At 41.6% G+C, this 25,345-nt stretch overlaps 1 protein-coding gene across 1 annotated transcript; it reads right to left on the bottom strand.

Moving 5' to 3' along the window:
- Positions 1–208: 208 nt before the first annotated feature.
- On the bottom strand, positions 209–25,345 carry LOC117478258 (voltage-dependent calcium channel gamma-6 subunit-like). Its single transcript, XM_034125235.1, has 6 exons — positions 25,050–25,345; positions 11,511–11,621; positions 10,218–10,326; positions 4,712–4,786; positions 549–686; positions 209–448 (listed from the first exon to the last, which is right to left on the bottom strand). The coding sequence occupies exons 1-6, from the start codon at positions 25,254–25,256 to the stop codon at positions 228–230; spliced, it is 861 nt and encodes a 286-aa protein (XP_033981126.1). The 5' UTR covers positions 25,257–25,345; the 3' UTR covers positions 209–227.

Here is a 25,345-nt window from a genome sequence, read left to right as displayed (position 1 = left end):
ATGGACGGATGCGGTGCTTCCCTGAGCGTCAAATACCGCCGCCGATGGGAATACATTGCAATCAGTTGAAAGCTCTTTGCGTCCGTTTATGAAGCTGAAGGAGACTCGGCGCGTCACAACTGCATGCCAAAGGACCCTGACCAAGCGTCGCTATTGGACTATCAGGGAGTGAGACTGTGTTGCACAAACAGAAAGGGCAGATAAAGTGCAACACCACCTCCAGGCCACTAGCTGCTGCTGTTCTTCTGAGGGAGACACCTCTGCCAGGGGCTGTAGGGCAGCGCCAGAAGCAGGAAGAGGATCCCACCCACGATTAGCACGGCCCCGGCACAGCCGACACACGACACTGACCAGGAGAGGTTGTGCTGCAGCGGGACAGTGTGGTCGCTGGCCAGGAAGGCAAGGACAGACTGGTGGAAAACAATCAGAGAGAGAAGCACCAGGACACCTGCGGAAGACAAACAATTAGCAACCTCTAGCATTCAAAACAAGAAAGATCTTGTGTACTAAAATCCCCAAGGTTGCCCTGTTTTGATGCCTTCACTGACCTGACATAATAAAGCAGACAGACGCTGGTTTGAGGAAGAAAATGATTTCTTTACTGAGAGCCATGGTGATGCATATGGCCCCCATCACCATCAGGAACAGGCTGAACAGGACCAACATGGCTGCCGCTACGTTCAGATCTGCACGGGAAAGAAGGTAGTGTTGTTATCATAAACTGTTACATTCCTTGTACTGTATAAGGAACATATAAAACAGAAAGCAATTTTTAGGACGAATAAAGGTATTCAGATTCTGATTCTGATTTGCTGCAACACAATTCAACATAAATCTTGTGCATTGCATTGACCAATCAAATATGCGCCAATGCATATTCCTGGTGGACTCATTTGTATAACAACTGGTAAGCTTGCAATTGTTAAAGGGCCCATGTCATGCTTTTCCGGTTATTACCCGTCCCCTTGTGTGTTATGAAGGTTTTTATGCATGTAAACGGTGTACAGAGTCAAAACCCTCAAAGTACACCCTGTAGCGAGTAAAACTCTAACACAGAAAATACCTCCCCAAAACGCCTCGTTGGAGATACGTCACTGCCCATTTGATTCTTCCGGGTACCGCATGATGTCATGTGGTACCCGGAACAAAATGGACCAATCCGGAAGAGCTATGGCCACACCCAGCGGCGCTGGCCGCACCCTCTGCCAGCCTAACATTTAGTGTTGGAAGCTCTGGTTCAGTTCACAATTGATCCAGTCATGCCAATGCCAAGGACCTGTTTCCTGAAATGTGAGGAGAAATCTGAGCTGTTTGTCCTACCAACGGAAGAACCACGACGAAGTCAGTGGTTGAAATGTCTTTTTAACACTGTTCCTTCAGAGGTTCGAAGAACGTTACTGTGTGCGCGGCATTTCACAGACGAAAGCTTCCAAAACATTGCCCAGTTTGAGGCCGGATATGCACAGCATTTGAAACTGAAGGACGATGCTATTCCTAGTTTGTTTGGACCGTTTGGAGCAGGGGAAGATTCGGGTACACAACCTGTAAGTTTGCATTGTTATTTGTGTATTTATCAAACAAGGTATCTACCACGACTGTTTAAATGTGTAAACGTGTTTCGGACTGCTAAGCCAGTGCTAACTGTGCTAACTAAGGTGCTAGCGTTTCCATATCAACTCTAATATCAGCAGATGGCCTTACATACATGTATCTCATAGCAGGAGAATGTCTGCATTCACACACGAAATACTCATAGACAGTATACTCCAGGTGATTTACCGTACGGTCAGTCGCGAAACGTAATTACATTATAGCTGGCGTTCCGAGCGTGTATGCTACCGAGCTAAACAACAAGGCTACTAAGAGCTAGACATGAGTTTGCTCGGAAAAACATTGTTTTTATGCCAGCTACAATGAATGTAGCAGACTACCCATATAAGATTGCAATTGTAAACATGTGCTTGATAGCCTAATATGAACCACTATCTGTTGTTCATAGTATAGTATAGCATATTGAACAACTGAACAACTAGCAAACGTAGATTAGTATTGTAATCCAGCTGGCAAGGTATCTACCACGACTGTTTAAATGTGTAAACGTGTTTCGGACTGCTAAGCCAGTGCTAACTGTGCTAACTAAGTTGCTAGCATTTCCATATCAACTCTAATATCAGCAGATGGCCTTACATACATGTATCTCATAGCAGGAGAATGTCTGCATTCACACACGAAATACTCATCTTTACTCCAGGTGATTTACCGTACGGTCAGTCGCGAAACGTAATTACATTATAGCTGGCGTTCCGAGCGTGTATGCTACCGAGCTAAACAACAAGGCTACCAACGGAGCTAGACATGGGTTTGCTCGGGAAAACACTTGACACAGTGCTTACTGGGCTAACGACGTTGCTAGCGTTTAAATATATCAACTACAATGTCAGCAGATGGCCTTACATGTTTGTCATGGCAGGAGAATGTCTGCATTCACACACGGAATACTCATACAGTATACTCCGGGTACATTACAGTTGGCTAGCTAACGAGGCTAGCTATACATGCTAGCGGAAAACATCGTATTCATGCCAGTTACAATGAATGACCGAACGTAGCAGACTACCCGTATAAGATTGCAATTATAAACACGTTATTGCTAGCCTAATATGAACCACTAGCTTTTGTTCATAGTAGTTTTATTACACTACATTATAGTTGCCGTTCCTCCGAGATACCGTTCATATCGTGTTTGCTACCAAGGTAAACAAGAAAGCTAGGTTAGCATATTAGCTGGAAAGCTTACTGTGTTGATTAGATAGATGGATTAGATAGATCCACACTCCTACCACAACTACTACTAACGAATCTAAAACAACTAAGTTTCTCTAATATTTTGTGATTTGCATTTGATTTCGTCCAGCCAGATCAGGAAACTCCTGGCGTATCTGGCGGACAACACACACACGGGATGACCCACTCTGATGCCTCGTCCTAAAAAGCCCCGGCAGCCGCTTACAAAGCTGCGATAGGCAAGATGCCGAAAACGCCTATAAGGGGAGGAATGGATGATATACAGTGTATATATGTATATTTACGCATGTTATTTTGTACATTTCTAAAAATAAAGTTTGATGGAAATACTTAGTAGGCCTATCCTTTCTTCCCTGAATTATTTGCTCCCATAACATATCATTCATATATAGCAAACCATGATTTGATTTCTCATCAAACAGTAGTAGTTTATTACAGGTAAAAATAACTTACTCTTCTATAACAACAGTTGTAGGTACAGTTCGGTTAGTTAGCGTATAAAATATACGGCTGTACCGACGCCATTATAAGACTGATGTTCCGAGAGCGAGCCGAAAAAAGCACTGTTAGACATGGGCGGAGCCTCTCTGGTGGTTGACTAATCAGAACAGAGTGGCCGAGCTGACCAATCGGAGCACACTAGGCTCACAGGGAGGGGGGGGCAAGAGCTCCAACGAGTCGTTTAGTGGAGAGAGTGAATACTGCTGAATACACATACTTTACAGAGATGCTGTATGCGAAACCAATGTGAGTTTGGAAAAATGCACAGTATAAATCTATTTTAGTATACCTCAACAATGTAATTATGATCAGTGGAAATGGCCATGACATGGGCCCTTTAAGATAAAAAAAGGTAATAATTCCAAGCTGTAAAATGTGCTAACTACTGTATGCTCTGCTCAGTTTTGGTATTTGATAAACGTAAAATCTCTAAGATATATTTTAACTGGACTTCCTTTTATCCTGCCCCTTTTTTCAATATTTTCAGTCTGAAAATTGCTAAAAACAGATATAATATTTACTGTATGTAAGGATACATTTAAGCATCTCTGTAGATCTACGCATAGAAGAGCATTATGTGTAACCATTGGCCATGGACGCTCGCAGAGGAGCTGATGCACAAAGCTTCCAAAATGTTAACAATCAAAATCAAAATGGGTTGGTCCAATCATATGGAAATACAAAAGAGAATCCCTAACCCTAACCCTGAATGACACTCATGCGAAAAGCTTGCCCTCAGAACTCATGATAATAATAATAATAATAATAATAACAATAATATGATGTCAGCTGGTTGTTGACAAGGTCTCCCTCCGCAGTACATTTTTTAAAGTTAATTTATTATACTGTAGTAACAAGTATTTTGTCGTTGTATTTCATCGAGTAAAAATGTGTGTCATTTCAATCTTAAAAGAAGATTTAAATAAAGTAAGACACAATAAATTATAACAAATTAAATCCAGCATGACAGCGATGTGGCACCAGCAAACAATGACATTTTAATGTAGTCTGTCTTTCTTGATTCAGCGTAGGGTACTGTGTGATCTTAATACATTATAGAGCTGCCAGTGAAATGAGAGGTTAGACGGCAGCTCGGAGACACTTGAACGCAGCGTAGGCGGAATAGATTTAAAACACTCACAGAGCAGACAATGGCCAACCTGAAAGAGTGCAGCGAGGAGGTGAAGGGAGACGGAGAGAAAATGACAGGGATGGATCGTGGGAGAGACGACAGACAGGGGACTGAAGAGCAAAGAAAAAGCATCAGACGAGGGAAAGGGCAAAGAGGGCACAGGGAGGCAGCGAAAAGGAGAGGTGGAGAAGAGGAAAAGGAATAAAGAAAGTAGGGAGTGGGCGGAAAGGTTGGACAGCGGATCAAAAAGGCCATAAGAGCAGCATGACTCACTTTTCCTTGTTGTCTTTTGAAACAGCACAGCATTTTCCCCCGTGGTGAAGAACTTGAAGTAGGTGCAGTTAGATGCTAGAGGGAAGAAGATGCAGGAAAGAAACCATAAATAAACAATCATTGTCAGATAATCTGTAGTTGCAGATAATCTTGATGAACAGCATATTAGCATTCAAGTCACCAATTCTCTCAGCTCTGTTCACTTCTGTTTCAGCAACTCTTCATCAAACATAATCAGCCGTGAATCACAATGACAATCTCAAGGTGACAATCCAACGCTTCCTGCACTAATCGCATTGTGCCGTCCTGTTGATGTGTTACAGTAATTAGACTTTGGCCGTCAAATGGAATGTGACACCTCTATCTGTTCCCCTCACACGTTTGCACAAGCGCAAGCAAAACACACACACACACACGTCACTCTTAATTAGTGTGATCAAAGCCACATCCTCAGAGTATTCAAAGGTTGTTTGCTTGCCCTCAAAAGCTATCAGTGTTACAGCGTTGAGAGAGGCTCTGCACAAATCCTTTCAACAAATATTCAAATCAAATGAGGGGTCTCTGCAACCGACCAGTCAGACAATCATTTGACTTTTCTCTGTACACCTCTTTCTATTAATGGCTCATGTTGTTCTATCGTGGGCCCCTGAGTCATTAACAACCACTCAGAGTGACAAAGTGTAAAATCTCAACTGAATAGTCTGAGGATATGTCACTTTACTGAATAATGTAGTTTACATTGATTTACTATTAACACACAGGTGTTACACCCAAAAACAGTTACCACTTCGCTGTGAATGAATGTCTAGTGACCAAATACGATAATATGTAGATGTTGTCAATCTATACTTCTTTATAGGTTAAAATAACAGCAGCAGGCCCCTTCTAACCAATGATTAGCACTGGTATAATACTAATTTAATGGACTGATCACATGCAACTATAGGACACTATTTCACACATTGAACCACAAAGCCAGTAACCCTATGAGTCTCTCTCACTTGTTGTAGATGAAAGTGATTGCAAATCAAATGGGTGTCCTGTCTGAAACCTATGATAAACATACACAGATCTCTTGGTGGACATTTCCCAGTCTGACTGTTTTTTATGGGTCATTCTTTGAAGGGAAGCTCGAACAGGTGAGTCATGGAAACTGACTAAACTGCAAATTGCTTTAATAATCTCTTTTCACAATGGACTATGCTACAAAATATGACGTGAGGGGATGAGATCATGTTTTTTTGGTAACTTTTTCAAACTGTTAATCTTTTTCTATAGCTTATAATTGTATTGATTGTGAAATACCCTTTTCTACTTCTTCTATATTTAAATATGGTTTGTCTTTGTTTTATGATTAGTAAACCTCTTGGCCAGGTCTTCTATCCTTTTTCCTCCTTCTTCTATCGGTTTCTGACCTCTATTAAACTAAATGTAAAATAAAGTTTATTAAGAAGCAGAACTTTGACAACTGTGAATACACATACAAAAAACTTGTCAAGACAAATCACCAAGAAATATGGCTGTCGATCCCCTAGATTATTTCCGAAATCCAAATGCTGTATCCTTTCACTTGACCCATCAAATTTGTGGACTTGCTCTTTGACTCGTGTATCAATGACTCAGTCAGTTAGTCAGTCAGAGCTGTCACTCAGCCATCCATCAACCAGTGAAGCAAGGTTGTTTTCCAGACAGAGAATCAGGTAGACCTCTCATTCATGCTCATTCGCTCCCTCAAACAGAGCAGTCCAACAAGCCTAAGAGTTTGACAAACGTCCAGTCAGCCCGCTGGTCTGTCAATCATCAGATAAGAACTCCACTAAACTCTATAAGGTGCTAGAGGTTATTAGAGAATTTAGCTTATTTTCAGGATATAAAATAAATTGGAGTAAAAGTGAAGCCATGCCACTAAACTGTCAGACTCGCTCTAACCACTTAGGCCACATTTACACGAGAACGAAACGGCTTGTATCTGCATAGTTTCTCTTACGTATAGCCCTATTATTTACACGAGGCCGTAACAAACGGACCCCACAAACGATAACGGGTCTCAAGGTGGATAGATTTGCAAACAAAACTCTCTGGGGGGTCAAACGAGTCCGTGTAATCGCCTCTATACGAATATTTCCTGAAAAAATAACGATAGCCCCACCTCTCCCCACCTCTGCTGCTCACTGCTGTAGCATGGCCAGTAGCTACTGTCAGTAGCTACTGCTAGTGCTACTGCTACTGACCATGCTACAGATGTTAGTACAACATCTACAGCTCGACCATGCTACAGATGTTAGTGCAAAATCTACAGCTCCTCTACCACAACCATCAGCAACAAGTGGACATGGAGAATTACATGAACTACATGTTGCTAAATCCACCGCGGGGCATAAACAGAAGGGTAGCCATGGCAACATTGCTGCGGGGCTGCTCCGGGGTCTTCTTCGCTGCTTTTGGTGTATTTTGGCGGAAGTTACAGCGCCACTTACAGTCCCGGCATATGTACTACAGCGTTTCCAGCGGTCTCGTTTGAACAGACACGTTAAATGAAACGAACAGTGGCGAGCCGTGAGCTTTATACCTAGGCCCTCTGACCCCCACCCTTCCCTCGAAAAAAAGAAAAAAAAAGAGTTATTACGTCACAGCGTATACTTCAGCGGAATATCAAAACAACGGCCCAGGGTACAAAACGCATCAATGACAGCGACCACACAAAACAACACCTGTGAACCCAATTTGTGTTCTTTGACATTGAAAATGATATTGCATTGTGTTTGTTACTTTCGTTGCAGTTGTATGTCTTAAGTGTAATTTGGCATGCTTTTATTTTGAAGGCGAGTTCACGCTGTTGACAGGAAGTTGTTGTTGCTATGGAAACAAGAAAAGTTTCACAGCGGGCGGAACTTGTCATCTAGTCCGCGATAATAAAACCCACCCATTTAGAGGGAAGATATGATTGGTCAATTGTACTGTCATTTGACATTACTCTCTCGTTCAGTTACTATAGCGGGCCCTCTGTGAATCGCAGAGAGGGCCAGACGAGCTTCTTTCATGTAACCCACATTCAAACAGAGACTGAACAGGCAGATTCGAAGGATTTATTTATTTGGAAATGTTATTTTATTAAATCAAGTTTTTTTTCGGTAAAACGAATGAAAAATATAACAAAAATAATATTAAAAATATATATATTTAAAAAAAATATATATTTTTTTAATGTTTTTAAATATTATTTTTTGGAATATCTTAGGCCCTCACAGAGGGCCTAGAGGGCCCTGACGGCTCGCCACTGGAAACGAATGCATGTGAACGGAAGACTTTTTTGAAAGCGCATACTGTGCATAAACGCAAACGTTCCCGTGTAAAAGCAGCCTTAAGCTCTGCTCCTTTTGTTTGGAAAGCTGATGGATTGAGATACTTGGGCATAAACATCAGATCACCAATTAACAAGATTTTCGAAATGAATGGTCCAGGCTTACTTAGAACTATTAAAGATGACTTGAGAAGATGGACTTCTTTACCCTTATCGCTGTGGGGAAGGGTGGGTGTGTTAAAAATGAATGTCCTACCAAGATTGACTATATCCTCAATTCCCCTTCAAATCCCACAATATTGGTTTAAAGAAATAAACACTATATTCTCTCAATTCATATGGAAGGATAAAAAACCACGAATCAATCATAAAAAGTTGTCTATGCCGAGGAGAACAGGTGGACTGGGGGTACCCAATTTATACTTATATTATCTCTCATATAATCCCAGATTCCCTATAGTATGGGGTTATGGAGCGACACCGAAAAAAGCTAACTGGGATTGGCTGGAAGGACAAATAGTTAAAGAAAACAATAAATCGATATCTTTAAATTCATTATGGTACTGCCCCAAATCCAGTCTGAATAACCATTAATTCAATTTTCTATCAGTGTGGTTAAATCTGTACAAAGGAGGCTAGGCATCACTGGTGTTTCCCTTCCTTCATGCCCATTATGGAAAAACCCAATATTCAGAGCGGGCGGTAACCCATTGAATAATATACATATGCAAGCACATGACATACAACACATTGGGCAAATAGTAAAAAACAATATCATAACTCCGTTCACAGTGTTGATGGAACATTTTAATCTGAATAAATCCCTCTTCTTCTCCTATATGCAATTGCAATCAAATATTAAAAACTTAACATCAAAAGGTATAAAGATAGGTTGTCATGAACACCTTGATATGAACCTAAAAAGACTTGCAAACGAGAAAGGAATGATTTCAGGTATATATAAACTTCTCCTCACCTCCACCGCCAATACTAATCTGCAGACACAGAAAAGATGGGAGCAGGATTTAGGCATCACCCGTACCCCAGTTGAGTGGGACAGAATCTGGTCGAACTCAACATCAATCTCCAAGTGTGTCCGGTTTAGAGTAATACAGTTAAAAATCCTTCACAGAGCATACATCACACCCTGTAGACTCAAAAAGATGGATCAAACACTCTCGGGCCTATGCTGGCATGGTTGTGCGGAAGTGCGCACCCTTTTACATTGTCTTTGGTCTTGTCCGGCTGTAAAATCTCTTTGGAACGTAGTTGGAGATACACTCGCTGAGATCCTGAACATAGAGATACTCTTAACTCCAGCTACATGCTTGCTGGGATCCCCGCTCAATGGCATAAAATCAAAATGTGCAAGTAAACTCATAGCCCTAGCATGCCTTTCAACTAAACGCCTCATTCTTATGAACTGGAAAGTCAGAAAGCCCAACTGCTTCAATTTAAATAGATGGCTGGAGGACTTCCTAAACATCTTAAGTATGGAATAAGCTGCTTTCTCCCTGTTATATTTGGTTAAGCCAGACAACAGGCTTTGGGTTAAGATAAGGGCTTTCCTGGACTCAAACCATCTCGGCTGCCAACAATAAATAATTATAATAATATTAATAAAGAAATATAAATAAAGAGAAATAAGCTATGAAGAAACAGAAAAATAATGGTAATAATAATGAAAGAAGTGAAATTAAATGGGAAATGGATGAATAGGTGAATTAATCAGAAAAGGAAGAAATGTGTATGTGTGTGTGTATATATATGTGTGCATATATATATATATATATATATATATATATATATATATATATATATATATATATATATATTTATTTATTTGACTATTTATCTATTTATTTATTTATCTATTATACATTTTTTTGTTTTATAATAATAATGAGGAAACAATGAGGTATATCTATATTGTGAAGCAAATCATGTATATATACAACGCCATGCATACATAAAATGTAACTGACAATGTAATCCCCCTACCCCCCCACCCTTCATGTTATTGTCCTGTCCTGTTTGGGATGTGTGTGAGCTATGTCCTTGTCCTTATGTTTTTGTCTTTGAAAATGTCTAATAAAATATAAATGTTAAAAAAAAGATAAGAACTCCATCCCTCACACAGACCAGTCAGCCATCATCAAACTTAGAGAGTCATCCACCCAACTGGTCACTGTTTCTGTGAGTCACCTCCGGGTAGTTCAGCAGGTCCGCAGCTCTCTCTATTTGGGTCGATTTCGGACACCCACAAAGACTTTGTGCAGCCCTTCCACAGGCCATAGTGAGCTGTCAGACATGTCTGCAAAAAAGATCAAAGAGGTTTTTCAGCATTCATATTATTTTTACCATCCCTCATGGTGCATCGAGACACCAGTGAGGAAACACTGTTTATTTGTGTTTTCGTCCCCATGTCTTTTAACTGCATAAACATGTCAGGTCTGGTTGATAATATAAGGGACAGTTAGTTATCAGCAAATATATTTTTTTTTATTGAAATCTGAGGATAATTGGCAATGTGAATGAACCTGTTTCCATCCACTACCAGTATTTTAATAATAGGAGTTGGTTCAGCAAGATAAGCAGTTGATGGTGCAAATCTTTTGTTGGAAACCATAGAAGAAGAAGAATTTACAACAAGACGTGATCAAAACAACAATAGTCAAACCTCAAAATGTTAAAAATTATGAATATAAATTTGCTGAAATTGTCATGGGAGCCTGCCCAGGCGCCAGTCTCAGGACAAATGAATAGAACCGGGGAAAATAGGGGGAAAAGTGAAAAAAAGTGTCGAAAATAGGCACTCGTGAGGCGGGCAGAGTCCCCTGTCAACTCCCGTTACATTCCTCCATGGTGTCATTTAAACGGAAAATGGCTAAGTCAACTTTTACGAGAACCAGGCTGGGGGGGTCAAAAGGGCTTGACCAAGGCCGACCCAAAGTGCATGGTGAGCGGACTCATCACCTCCGTGATGAGTCTCCATTGTGATTTGAAAACTTCCATCAGACGAGTCCTTCGGGGGGCGGGGAAAAAAACGTGTTCGTCAGAATCGTCACCTCCTGTACTGAGAGTGGAGGTGTCCTGAGAGTGGAGCCTGCACCGGAACTGTCCTGAGAGTGGAGGCCTGCAGGCAGACCCCTCTCAAAATTGTAGCAAAAGAGAAGCCTGTTTTAATGTCTCTATTTGTTGTGTGTATATATATATTTATATATATATATTGTTTGGATGCTGAAGTCACATCCTTCAAGTAAGACATCTTAAATAACTTAATCTGTTTCCTTTGCATGTTGTTGCATTTTGCTTCTAAATACCAACCAAGCATAAATCTGTTGAACATTTTAGAAAAGAAAACCTTCTACTGAGTGTCTTTTATGTTAGGTAAAAATGCACATAGAAACAGATGCACTCAAACAAATTTAGTGAAATAGCAGCATTCTGGATTAAGGATACGAACAAAAGCCCTGGTTAATAAATCCAATAATTCACCTGGTTGTTATAGAAACTCTTTGACGGTGACAGCTCCACCCAGAACTCTGTCCCCACCCCAAGGACAGTCAGCACAACGCCTACAATGGCCACGAAGAAAGCCAACTTGATCTGGTGACAGAACACAAAACCAAGCAGTGTGCCATGTTTAATTAATATGCAGGAATCATTTAAAATAACACACTTGCAATATTACATGCTCATAGTTGTAAGCTTTATTAAAATACATTGTATATAGCCTGCTTGCAATATTATTTTCTCTGGCACTTCCAACAACGATGCCCTTGGCGTCATTAAATGTCTGTTTTTAACGCTCACCTATTATGCTATATTTGAACAACATATTATGTTGTTCAAATATAGCAAAACATGTCTCTGAAGTGTTTTGCTCAAAATACCAAACAGATAACCCATTGTAGCATGACTAATCCCCCTCTATTTCAGCCCTGTTACTAAAGTGCTAATTCTGGGTCTGTAGTTTAAAATGTTACCGATCTGCTGCTGGCCACGCCCCTTTGGAGCATGCAGGCAAGCAGTGAGCTCTGTGAAGAGAAGGCTGTCTACCAGCAGAAACTCAGCTAAACGCTGCCGTGATTTAACGCCATATTATGTTGAAAACCACATCAAGCATTATTTCTGAAACAGCATGGAGCTCAAACACTTTCTCTGTCGCGGGTTTACCACAAGGTGAGTACCTTTTATATCCTGCTTTTTTACACATACTCTCTCCAGTACAGCGTTAGCTCTGAGTGTTAGCGAGGCTTGCTAATGTAAACACAGACCATATTACTTCCAAAACGCATTGTTTCTGATACAGCGACGTTTCTGATAAGGGACGATAGGTTGGGCCCTGAGCGGAATGTTGGCAGGAGTTCAATGTAAAGCCAGCCCACATTTTAGTAATGTCATCATGACCGCAGCAAATCTGGATCAGCTCTGTTGTATCCCCGTTTTTAGAGATGTGGGTAAGGAGGAAAAGAGAGAGGGTTGTATTTTCTCACACTTTGTGGGTCTCCTTACACACCGGGGACACATATTTATGTGACCTTTAACCTGTGCAACCCGAAGGCCGCCGCTCGCGGGGGCAGCGGGTTTTTTTTTCACGAAACTGTGTCTCAGGGCTTCTTAACATTTAAAAACCTATTAATGTTTCATACCCAGTTAACGGGAAGAAACTCAGCTATCAGACAATATTAACCATTTTCAGCTAAACAAAACGAAATGGTAATAACAAAGGCTCTGAATTAGCCCTGAGCAAAAAATAGCTAACGCACTTAGCACAGAACTCAAGGTAAAATACCCTATACTTATCCAATCTGCACAAACAACACTGACAAAAGTGTAACGACTGTGTCATTTAATCAAAGTACATTTTTAAATTGGTCTAATTAAGAATCGTGGTTTCCGTTTTTGACATGATTTTTTCCGTTTGCCCAGAAGCAAAACACATTCCTCCTGAAATAACTTAAAAACAATATTTTAACCTAAATCGTTTTTTTCACTTCAAAGCATGTCACATGACCACGTGACGTACAAAGCAAGGTGACTTCAAGATTTGCTGCAGCCGCCATTATACCGCTACCCACTGTCTGTGAGAGTGTCTGACCCAAAAACACTTTTAAATAAGGTAAGGATTTGAAATGGTTGTTTTTTTTTGTTTAAAACTATGTTGAAATGTTTATCCATTTAGTGTTGTGTCAAGATAAACAACTAATTTACCATCTGTCTATGTATTTGGCTATGTGTTAGCAAAGTTTAACCACGTGTAACCAATTATTTTAAGGATGGCTTAACCAGATAGTTTTCATACATTTATCATGCAAGTGGCGAGTTTTTGCTGTGTCGGTTTGACTAGTGAAAAGTTTAAATAGTTGCAAATGTTATATTGGTTTCACATAAGGTATTTTATATGGGGCTATGGTTTAGCAAGTTTAGCCACGTGTTAGCTAGTTTTTAAGCTGTTTAACCAGGTCATTTTTATAAATGTATCATGCATGGGGGGAACTTCTGTTGTGTCCGTTTGACTAGTGAAAACATTGAATTGTTGCGAACGTCATTTATTTATATGTATATATATATATATGTGCTCCACACACACACACACACACACGGACACACAGCAGAGCTGGCAGGTGAGGCAAAGTGGGAGAAGAAAGTGAAGGTCCCTGAAAAGATTTTATGAATTTGGTGACTGAAATGCATATAACTGTGAGTGGCATGGGCCTTTGGAGTAAAAACTTGAGTGTTTAATTCAAGCTTGTTTATTAACAGGGGCTGGGGCCGTCGGGGCTAAACAGGGCACATAGTACAACGCTAGCTTAATCAGCATCGCATGTCTTCATTAAAAAAATGCATTTCAAATGCTTGCTCCGCTCATAAAAAACACAGCAGCATATTAAATACACTAATACCTCATTCACACCAACGCAACTCCGGTTCAAGCTCCGTGCTAGAGCTTTTCAGGTTCAGAACCGGTTCTTCGGTTTAGCTCCGACTCTTTTCACACCGCCCAGAGTCCGACTGGTGCTGCGTCATTGCGTCATCGTTTGCGTCATGACGTAACCGCTTGCGTGCCTGCTTCATAAAGCCAAACCACGTGGAAACCCCTCACAGCTCACACCGACAACAACAACAATGGCCGATTGTGTTGAAGCGCTACTCGTTTTGGTTTTGACTTTTTTTAATCTGTTGCCAATCTGTTCCATGGTATGGTAAAAACCAGCAGTTGCCATCTCTTTCTGCAATTGTTGGAGAATTGCTTTGGACCGCGTGCTCCCCTCCAGCTTCCTCTGTACCTCTTCGGAAGACCAGATTCCCAGTAGGTAGCTGGTCTCTTCAGTGGACCACTGATGCTTGTTAAGTTTCTCCATCGTTGTGTACAAACTGGATAAAACGCGGGCTTTTTGTTCAGGAGTTGATCCCGCCCCTGCCCCTGCCCCTGCCCCGACCTCGACATAAGCGTGACATATTCGGTGCTTTTGCTCTAGCCGGACAATTTTGTTGTGCTCGAAACGAACCAGATTCCGGAGCAAATACCTCATTCACACCAACGGTGTTTCAGGGCCGGTTCGGAGCTGGAGCTTGAAAAGCACCGGGTTTTTCTGTTCACACCGCAGCGGAGCAGCCTCTTAGCTCCGCAATACGGTTAGTGTCAAGCACCAAAAAATTGTCCGGCTAGAGCAAAAGCACTGCATACGTCACGCTTACGTCGAGGCGGGGGCAGGGGCAGGGACGGGATCAACTCCTGAACAACAACAAAAAGCCCGCGTTTTATCCAGTTTGTACACAACGATGGAGAAACTTAACAAGCAGCAGTGGTCCACTGAAGAGACCAGCTACCTACTGGGAATCTGGTCTTCCGAAGAGGTACAGAGGAAGCTGGAGCACAATCGGCCATTGTTGTTGTTGTCGGTGTGAGCTGTGAGGGGTTTCCGCGCGGTTTGGCTTTATGAAGCAGGCACGCAAACGGTTACGTCATGACGCAAACGATGACGCAATGACGCAGCACCAGTCGGATTCTGGGCGGTGTGAAAAGAGCCGGTGCTAAACCGAAGAACCGGTTCTGAACCTGAAAAGCTCTAGCATGGAGCTTGAACCGGAGTTGCGTTGGTGTGAATGAGGTATAAGAGGCTGCTCCGCTGCGGTGTGAACAGGAAAACCCGGTGCTTTTCAAGCTCCAGCTCCGAACCGGCCCTGAAACACCGTTGGTGTGAATGAGGTATAACAGCCAGACCCCAGCCAGCGTTAGAGATGTTTATACTTTTGGCGAGCCATTATTAAAGCTCCGGGACCGCTATAGTTATGTGGCTGAAGGTGTATCTCTGCTCCGCAGCAACCCGCACTCGGACCACGTCGCTCCGGAGAGGGGACTGTAAACAGTGGGGAGGGGGAAACAACCCGACTCTCCTTGTAACACGCTGCCCGTCTTGTTGACCATGCTTTGAGGGTGAGGGTGTGTGATTTATGCTGGGTTAAGATCGTTTAAATACACCTTGTTTATTTATTTATTTCCTTTGTGTTTACAGGTTTGCTGTTTCCACTGAAGGTCACAATTTATGCTGATTTGGTAAGTTCCAAAATGAACTGTATGTAGTTTTCATGTACGTTTAAAAAAGATTAACAAACCCAAAATGGAGACTTACGGCCCATCCACAGCAGCGTGCGTTGAAGCCAGGGTTCGAGTTATGTGGGAGCCAATGGGAGCTGAGCTCCCATAAGGAGGGGTCTGAGCTCCCACGGACGCAGTGAAATCATACATCTGTGGGGGTCGCTAATACATTACCAACAACCATTATTTTAATCAAAAATAATGCTTGTGTCAATGTAATGAGTATTATTTACGTTAACGAGGTAAATAGGCTAAAAGAAAAACATGTTTTCCAGAAGAACTACGCATCTCTTGAATGACAATATGCCTGCACTGCACCTCCAAGGTGCGCAATACAATCTATGCCTGTGAGCGTGTTGCGCGAGTCGAGATGATGTGTGTGTGCGTAGTTGAACCTAGGCTTCATATTTAAGTGTTGTAGCAAGTAGAGGTGCTGTGTGCTGTGTGTGTGTGTGTGTGTGTGTGTGTGTGTGTGTGTGTGTGTGTGTGTGTGTGTGTGTGTGTGTGTGTGTGTTTCAAATATTAATGTTAAATGAGAAAAAGTTTGTATTGTACAAGTAAATGAAAAATACAAGACTGCACTTCATTAATATTGTTGCATGTAAAGTCAATCCTCACATCTGTATGTTTATTGAACAAGAGCTACTGGTGGCAATAATTTGCTCTGTCATTCCAGGCATGTCACTATTGTGAGACATTTGATTTCAGTTGTCAGTGTATCATTACTAATATCATTGTTTATGTTCTTGTTTTTTCTAGTTCCTTTTGGGTTGCCTGACTTGGCCGTGAAAACGCCAGCCAAGTTACAAATTATTCTGAATCCCGATGACACCAGGAAGCTAGTGCTGCCTAATGGAATTCCAGAGACAATGGTGCAGCTTACTGATGAAGTCAGGAAAGTGTGTGAAATAGAGTGCCACAGTGACGCGTCCTAAAACCCGGAAGTAAACTCCTTCCGGTACCCTGCTTTTATAATTTTCAAATCATAAATCGAATTGATAGATTTATGATTCAAAAATTATAAAAGTAGGGTAGACATGTGGAGATTATCCGACTGAACAAAACGTGATCCGTCTCTTAAATGTGTCTCAACCACAGACCTTATTTCGAGCTATTTTCCAAAATCCTATGGAGAAATTGCATTGCCTTTTTGTCGAAGGAACCGGAAGTGGTAAAATGCTAACTTACTTCCGGGTTTTAGGACGCGTCACTGTGGCACTCTATAGGTGGAGGTTTTAGAATGCAATATCGAGACATTGGAGATGCACTAGTCAACCTGACATCCACTGCTGACCTTGAAGATTTGACAACTATCAAGGTCATCCCAATACCTGATGATGGTGTCCAAGAATACATCTTTACCGTCTATGAAGAAGCAGTGTCTGCTCAATCAGACGATACTGACATCTTGTCCACACCCTCCAGCTCAGTCTCTATAGAACTCGTATCTGGTTGAAATTATTGAACTGACACAAAAGGCCAACCTTGTTCAAAGATTGCAATGCTAGTGATTGAACTGCATTTTTCGTTGCTTAATTGTTTTGGCCTCTGTATGTTTCATTTGAAGTTAAAAAAGAATGTGACATCACATATTCTGGTAATGCTACTTAAACCGTTCTTAATGGCTAATACATGTTTATCTGAAGTTGTAAATAAGAGCTGCAGAAAATATTGTTGAAGTGTTTACAAATGTAAAAAAAAACAAGATGTCATGCATACATTCTAGTCTTTTATTAAAAGGCAGCCAGGTTAAAACGCTGTCAGAAAGTTTTACAGTTCAATGCTATTGCATTACATATTTACATTTTAAAGGAGAGATATGCAAGCTAGTTTAACATGTTCATATGCATATTTTTGATGTATACTGTATGGTTAAGGCTCCAGGAGAGTTTTGTAAATATTTTTTTTTTGTGATCTTGATTTACTTTATACTAGGGCTGTCAAGTTAACGCATTAATAACGCCACTAATTATTTTAACGCGATTAACGCATGTGTATTTTTTGTCCTCGGCCGCCCTGTAGTTTCAGAGTTTAAAATACCATCTACAAGCTGATGCTGACAGCCCCGCTCCTGCCGCCCGCTTGTGGCAGACCACACTTCCACGCTCACCGGCAGGCCCGGACTGGCCATCGGGAGGACCGGGAGGGTGTGTGTATGTGTGGCATGACTCGAGCGAGGCACACCTTACGTGTTGTTGTTGTTGTTGTTGTTAGCATCTGGTGCTAGCTAGCTGCGCTAACGGATATAAGGAGCTGTTTCAATGAAAACAGATGAGCGACATTTCGCCGACAACTGCGCCGAGCACTTGACTTTATGCAGGTAGCCAGACAGTGGGACATTGTACGAAAAGTCAGCACACTCAGCACGGATAGTGCGCGCAACATGATTGCAGCGTCCAGGCAGCTCCCGTTCGAGCATATATGCCTTGAGCTGCACATAGCTCCAACGATCCATCACAGTGTCTCCACATTCATACACACACACACACACACACACACACACACACTCACACACACACACACACACACACACACACACACACACACACTTTGTATTGTATTATTGTATGAGAGAGGTTCCAGGTTGAATTGAGGCGAATATTTGTAATGTTCAGAGGTTGTTGTGTTTAATATTCATGAGAATATTTGTCATTGTTCAAATGATAATAAACAAACATATAAAGCATATTTGTCCACTCATATGTTGATAAGGAGTATTAAAAACTTGAAAAATATCCCTCTAAGGTACATTTAGAACAGATAAAACATGTGCGATTAATTTGCGATTAATCGCGATTAACTATGGACAATCATGCGATTAATCGACAGCCCTACTTTATACTTTTATTTATTTTTTACATAAGTGCAATTGCTTGCATAATTTACTCTATTAATTGTATTAATTTATTTATGTATTTATTTAATATTGTATTTTATTATAAAACAGAATAGGTGATGCATATTTTAAAGACATCCCAATAAATGTTAAGTCCTTTTGAAGAGAATATTCCTGTCTTTACAGTATGTGAACTGAGCTAAACAAAGTGTTATAAGTTTAAGTCAAAATGTAATTTGTTTACAGTAAACAAAACACAGTATTGTATTGATGTACATTAAAGTTTTTGCTTTGTAATAAAATAAAATATATTAAGCTATGATAACAAATATTTTATTCTCCAACTTAAAAACTCTACTTAGATCTAATAATAAATATGAGGTTAGTCCAAAAGGAAAAATGTAGTTATAACAAAGTAATAAATGTTGTGCGGTCTTCAGAATTAATCATCTTATTACTTTGTGTGAATGTAAATATATATCTTAGACGGAAGGAATATTTTTCACTTAACTCAAATTAATTTTTTGAGGTCAAAAAATTAATATGGAATAAACTAAAAAAATTAGCTGCAACAAATAAGCGAATTTTTTTTAAGTTGATCTAAAGTATCAATTTTTAGCCTCTGAGCGATCCGAACTCGCGGCGAAACAACAACAAACAACAACAAAAACATTTGCTTTACGGGACCAAATCGGTCTTACCGTTGCTGTTGTTCTGATCAAAAGATGTGTTCAATGGCATTAAAACGATAAAAACGCTGCTGAAGGTTAATCCAATGGTTAATCCAATGTGTCTGTGTCACTTTGAAATGATTACTGATAATCCATCATTCCATTTTTATGTCAATACCGGAGTTTTCATAGCTGCTAACGATAGCTACGAGAGTGTATGACAGCTTCCGGTTCCGAGGCATTCTGGCTACGCATCACTCATTCACCAATAGCCGCGTTCACACCGGAGTACTTTTCCCCGTACTTTTCGCGTTTAGTTCCGTTAGTACCCCTTATGTCGCGTTCACACCAAAAAGAGCACTTAATCTCGGGAACTTTTACCCCCATTTTTAGTGCCTGCTGAGAGATCGTACTTTCCTGTGGGAAAAAAGTGCCCCAGTTCTGATTGGCTGGGCGAATTGCAAACCGCGCCCCGTAAAACTCTGAAATGTTTTGTAGAGCGCCATTTTATTTGCTCGCTACATAAACCCAGCGCACCAACGGAGAGTAGTTTGTTTTGAAAGCAGTTATGGCAAGCATCAATAAATCATCGGAGCGGTGGAGGTGTCGGCGCTTCTGGAAATCTACGCCGAGGACGCGACCCAGGGAATGCTACTGAAGCCAGTACCCAACTCCAAAATGTTCGAGCGTTGTTCGAAAAAGTTACTCGAGCTGGGAATCGTGCACAGCGCCACGGCATGCCGGCTAAAAATAAAGAAACTCAGGCAGGACTACAAAAAAATTAAAGACTATAATAACAAGAGTGGTAACGACCGGAAGACCAGTAAATGGTACGAGCGCTTGGATGCTCTTCTAGGCCACAGACCTTCATTCTCCGGGACAGCATCGACCTTCGATTTGGGCACGATGGTGTGGGAGGCCGCTCAAACGGCGGATTCAGTGGCCAACGACGACGACCACGACAAAGGTAAAATCAACTACATGCACTGGGGTTTTAATCTGCACAATAATGGCCTCAGATGTACTTTTATTTGCGCAGTAGATCGAGCTAGCCATGCTAGGCTGAACTGGCTAACACCGGCCCCGAGCTGGCTAATAACATCTAGCTAGCTAGATATTCTCGGCCGCTATGAAAACGTTTTGACTTGTGAATAACTGTGCAGTGTTTCTGTAATTTGCTTCACTAACACATGGCACTAATCGTGTGTTTCAGGCGAGGCTGGACAACTCTCAGGATTGGAAACAAGCGAGCTTTCCCTTCCAGATCACAGCGCTTGCTCGTCCCCCTTACCAGCAACCAAACGCAAAGGTACACACACTGTAACTTGGTCTTGAAAGAACGTTACGCATCGAACTGATGTTCACAATCACGTTTATTTCCTTCTTGGTACAATTATGAAACAGCGTGAAAACGTATTCGCCGACCGGCGTTTACAAATTTTCGCGACGTTTTTACTCTCTCACAAACATTGTAAACATCCGGGCTAGAGGTCACATGACTTCCGGTAAGAAAACTTGCCTCAACAACATTAAACAAAGTTCAAGCATACATGAAGCACTCTTCAAAAATACAAAACAATAAATAAGGACTCTTTGAGCGGCAGCTACACACACACACTCAGTGTGTATATATATATATATATATATATATATATTAGGGCTGTCAGTCGATTAAAATATTTAATCGCGATTAATCGCATGATTGTCCATAGTTAATCGCGATTAATCGCAAATTAATCGCACATTTTTTATCTGTTCTAAATGTACCTTAGAGGGATATCTTTCAAGTTTTTAATACTCTTATCAACATATGAGTGGACAAATATGCTTTATATGTTTGTTTATTATCATTTGAACAATGACAAATATTCTCATGAATATTAAACACAACAACCTCTGAACATTACAAATATTCGCCTCAATTCAACCTGGAACCTCTCTCATACAATAATACTGTGTGTGTGTGTGTGTGTGTGTGTGTGTGTGTGTGTGTGTGTGTGTGTGTGTGTGTGTGTGTGTGTGTGTGTGTGTGTGTGTGTGTGTGTGTGTGGTGTGTGTGTGTGTGTGTGTGTGTGTGTGTGTGTGTGTGTGTGTGTGTGTAGACACTGTGATGGATCGTTGGAGCTATGTGCAGCTCAAGGCATATATGCTCGAATGGGAGCTGCCTGGACGCTGCAATCATGTTGCGCGTACTATCCGTGCTGAGTGTGCTGACTTTTCGTACAATGTCCCACTGTCTGGCTGCCTGCATAAAGTCAAGTGCTCGGCGCAGTTGTCGGCGAAATGTCATTGAAACAGCTCCTTATATCCGTTAGCGCAGCTAGCTAGCACCAGATGCTAACAACAACAACACGTAAGGTGTGCCTCGCTCGCGCGAGTCGCGCCACACATACACACTCCCTCCCGGTCCTCCCGATGGCCAGTCCGGGCCTGCCAGTGAGCGTGGAAGTGTGGTCTGCCACAAGCGGGCGGCAGGAGCGGGGCTGTCAGCATCAGCTTGTCGATGGTATTTTACACTCGATGCGCTCTGAAACTACGGCGGCCGAGGACAAAAAATACACATGCGTTAATCGCGTTAAAATAATTAGTGGCGTTAATTTTTTTTTGCGTTAACGCGTTATTAACGCGTTAACTTGACAGCCCTAATATATATATATTTTATGCTATTTGATCCTATATTATCTTCTACTATACACCTGCATTGTGTACACTGTCTTGTCCCGGCCTGCACCCTGTCCAATGTTGACTAGTAAACACATTCCTAGTATGTTGTAAAACTACATGGCGACTAAACAGATCTTCTATCTTGCTTATTTTCCCTCTTAGGAAAGCGGGCACGGGATGTGAATTTCTTTGACACCGTCGAGGCGTTGGAGGACCGGCGTGCCGTGGTGAAAGAGTCGATGCACGGCGATCAGATGGTGCTGTTAACCAAGGCTCAGGAAACGGAGGACAAGATGCTCACGATGATGGAGCGCCAGGCTGAAGTGTTGAAGCGGCAGATGGAGCGCCAGGAGCACCAGGATGAAGTGTCGATGCAGCGCCAGGAGCGCCAGGATGAAGTGTTGGCGCAGCGCGAGTGGCGCCAGGAGCGCCAGGATGAGCGACAAACCACTTTTCAGAATGGGTTTCTGGAAGTGCTTTCCCAGATAGTGAAAGCCAACAGTTCTTCCTCCCTATAGTTGCCACTGTTAACAATGTCTGCTGCTGAGCCTATCCCTACACCTGGGACAGTTCATTTTGTATTGTTTTTATTAATACTGACACACAACTTTGCACTAAGGTGTGTATGCTGCTGAGCCTATCCCTACACCTGGGACAGTTTATTTTATATTATTGTTATTACTGTTATTATATAGTCTTGATACAACTGACACTTTATTTTATATTGATAATGTTAACTTACATGTACAACTTCTATTATATTTACATTAAAAATGTGAACTTCTATTTACTGTTATGTCTTGAGACTGCAATAAAGAGAACCTACATGGCGATTAAACAGATCCTGTATCTTGCTTATTTCTCCTGACACTTTATCTTTAGTGACCGTAGCATCCTATACATCACATGTAAGTGATTATTCTGATACCATCATGTTTCATCGGTTATAAACTGGCGAAGCTTTATTTGTCATTTATTCATCATCAATGTTGCAACCTTGTGGGGGAATGGCAGGGGAACATACACAAATATGATAATTTATATCATTTTAAATATTATTTGAACTAAAACTAAATATTTTTATGATTGTCCTCTGAGGAGGACATGGGGATTTGCAAACTTTTAATTCCCCCCCCATTTTACACAACACAAAATGGAGTCCACTATGGGCCGAAACTAACATGTAGGTTTCCATAGTGTTTATGGCAGACGGATGCAGTGGGTCTCAGGAAGATATATATATATAATAAAGGTGGGTTTGCTGCTGAGCCTATTTACTGTGCATACAACACACCTGGCACAGTTTATTGTTATTATATTGCCACACTGTACACTATTGTAATGTTGCCTGTCTTGACTGGAAAATAAAAGAGAGAAACAAAAGCACTGTTCAAAAGATCAGCTTTATTGTCAAAATGTTTACAATGTACAATTTACACGCTGTTCAGATGCCTCATAAGGGCTGTGCGCGTGTCTTGCCCCCCAGCCTCGGCAATGGCTGGCGCTGGCCCATCAAGCTGGGTCGCCGGTAAGGCAGTCCATTCGTCCCTGTACTCATCATCATTACTTTCACAAAGGTTATGTAATATGCAACATGCTGCCACCTGGATTTTGATCTTGTCCATCTTGCAGTCGTTTCTTTTCATCAAGCACCGCCACCTGCCCTTCAGTCTGCCAAAAGCGTTCTCCACCACCACTCGTGCTCGGCTTGTTTTGTTATTGTACGCAAGTTGCTCAGGCTGCATTAACTCAGTTACAAAGCTGTATAACATGAGCACAAACAGCACAACTTCAGTCGACTCCATCTCCATCATGTCTGAGGTCGGAAGCTAAACAACAGACGCCGAATGTACAGCGAGTGGGTGGGCGTCGCAGTATACGCGGGAAGTTTTTCTTCTTCTTCTTCTCTTGTTTTTGTAGCGGATTGCAAACAACTTTAAGGTGCATACCGCCACCTACTGTACTCGCCATGAAGTGGTTTGTGGCCTGCCAGTAAACCCAAAGCAGAAGAAGAAGAAGTGACGTCAGCGGCTCATTTGCGTAATCTTCCCTCAGGGAAAAGTACTCCGGTGTGAACGCGATTGGTACTTAGTGCCCTGGGGTAAAAAGTGCCGGGGCACTGAGTGCCGGAACTAAGTACTGCAAAGTACTTGGTGTGAACGCGCCTATTGGATAATGTTTAGATGGATTTAGGAACTTCCCCTCGATTCTATTGGCTCTAACGGTTAAAAGAGGTGTCAATCGTCAAAATCGACCAAGGGGGGCCAAAGATATGGAAAATTCCCCCAAATGACCCCAGAAGTGTTTTTTTTCTTTCTAAATCTCTCTAAAAAGGTCAAATGTCACTTGTTTTGCATCAATCTTGATACAGGGTACTTATTATATGTTATAGTTTGGATTCCTAAAGCTTTTAGTCTACTATCCCATCATTCAAGGGTGGTTTTCACTATAAGTAATGTTTTTTTTTTGTGTTCAATCTGAATTTACTTTAAAATAAAAACATTTTATATTGATTCTGACTTCTCTACATCCAACTCACAGGTTTATCATTGCTTTGAGAAAAAAGATTATTAATTTACCCATTTTAGATGTGAAGATATAGTCAATTGTTCTGGGAATGTCATTTTCGAGCATGAGACCTGAAAAACAGGCTCCAGGCTTAACAGCACATACAGGATGGGCATTGGACCTAGGCCAGTGTGCTGTGATATATTCAAAGAGAGCCACGTTTCTTGCAATTAATAAAAGCAAAGAGGAGATATCCTGGATTCTTGTGAGGTAAGCAACACCAAAGGGAAAAACAATCTGTTCTTTTTAATGTCCTCAACAGATGAAACATCAACCCCCAACTAGCAGGTGTGTGGGTGGTACTTGAGAATGAAGATGTTTTTGTCTGGTCTTTTAAAACCTGCTTTAGGTTTAGAATATTATGGAAGGGAATTAAGGTCCTCTAAATAATAAGGTGATTACATTGAAGAGGATGACATTTAATCTGATTAAGTCACCTTTGAACAATTACAACTGCAGATTACTGTCATGGTTATAAAGTGTGTCTCCACTTTGTCAAATAACTGCATTTGATTCTTTGCAAACTTTTTTTTTAACAATAGAAGTCTGCTCTTGTTTAGTGTTTCCCTCCCTGTGGACAGGCCAGATTTCAGTGGAAGAGCTACTGTATGACTGATTGGTTCCAGGAGCCCCAGAGTACTTTCAAACTGCCTGAGGAAGAACACACATTCACACAATATGAAAGCAGTCACCTTCCCCTCCTGGGCTTCACTCATGGCGTGTCCTGTTGATGTTGTCCTGCGGCGCTTGTTCCCGCCGAACGTACTGCGTCCAGTCATCATGCCGGTTAGAGCAGCGGGCCCCTGGGGTGCTCCTCCCGGTGCAATCATCGCTCCTCCTGACGCCGCCGGACCCACTGTGCGGCCCTCCTCATCGGTCACCATAAAGGTAGACCACATGTTGTGGCAGCAATGCCTTGGGCTTTTCCCTCGCTGGTTGGTTGGTTGGTCGCTTCGTTGGTTCAAATTTGAGCAAAATAAAAAAACAG

This window comes from Trematomus bernacchii, unplaced genomic scaffold (genome assembly GCF_902827165.1).
Source record: "Trematomus bernacchii unplaced genomic scaffold, fTreBer1.1, whole genome shotgun sequence".
Classification (NCBI taxonomy): domain Eukaryota; kingdom Metazoa; phylum Chordata; class Actinopteri; order Perciformes; family Nototheniidae; genus Trematomus; species Trematomus bernacchii.
The sequence above is the reverse complement of the archived record's forward strand: the minus strand, read 5'-3'. Positions and strand labels throughout refer to the sequence as shown.

Excerpts from the sequence above, each read along its gene's own strand:
- LOC117478258 (XM_034125235.1), bottom strand. The coding sequence starts at position 25,256 with ATGTGGTCTACCTTTATGGTGACCGATGAGGAGGGCCGCACAGTGGGT. Across the intron at positions 10,327-11,510 it reads AGAGTTTCTATAACAACCAG|ACATGTCTGACAGCTCACTA; the intron begins GTGAATTATTGG and ends TCTTTTTTGCAG. Across the intron at positions 4,787-10,217 it reads ACCTGCTGAACTACCCGGAG|CATCTAACTGCACCTACTTC; the intron begins GTGACTCACAGA and ends TCTTCCCTCTAG.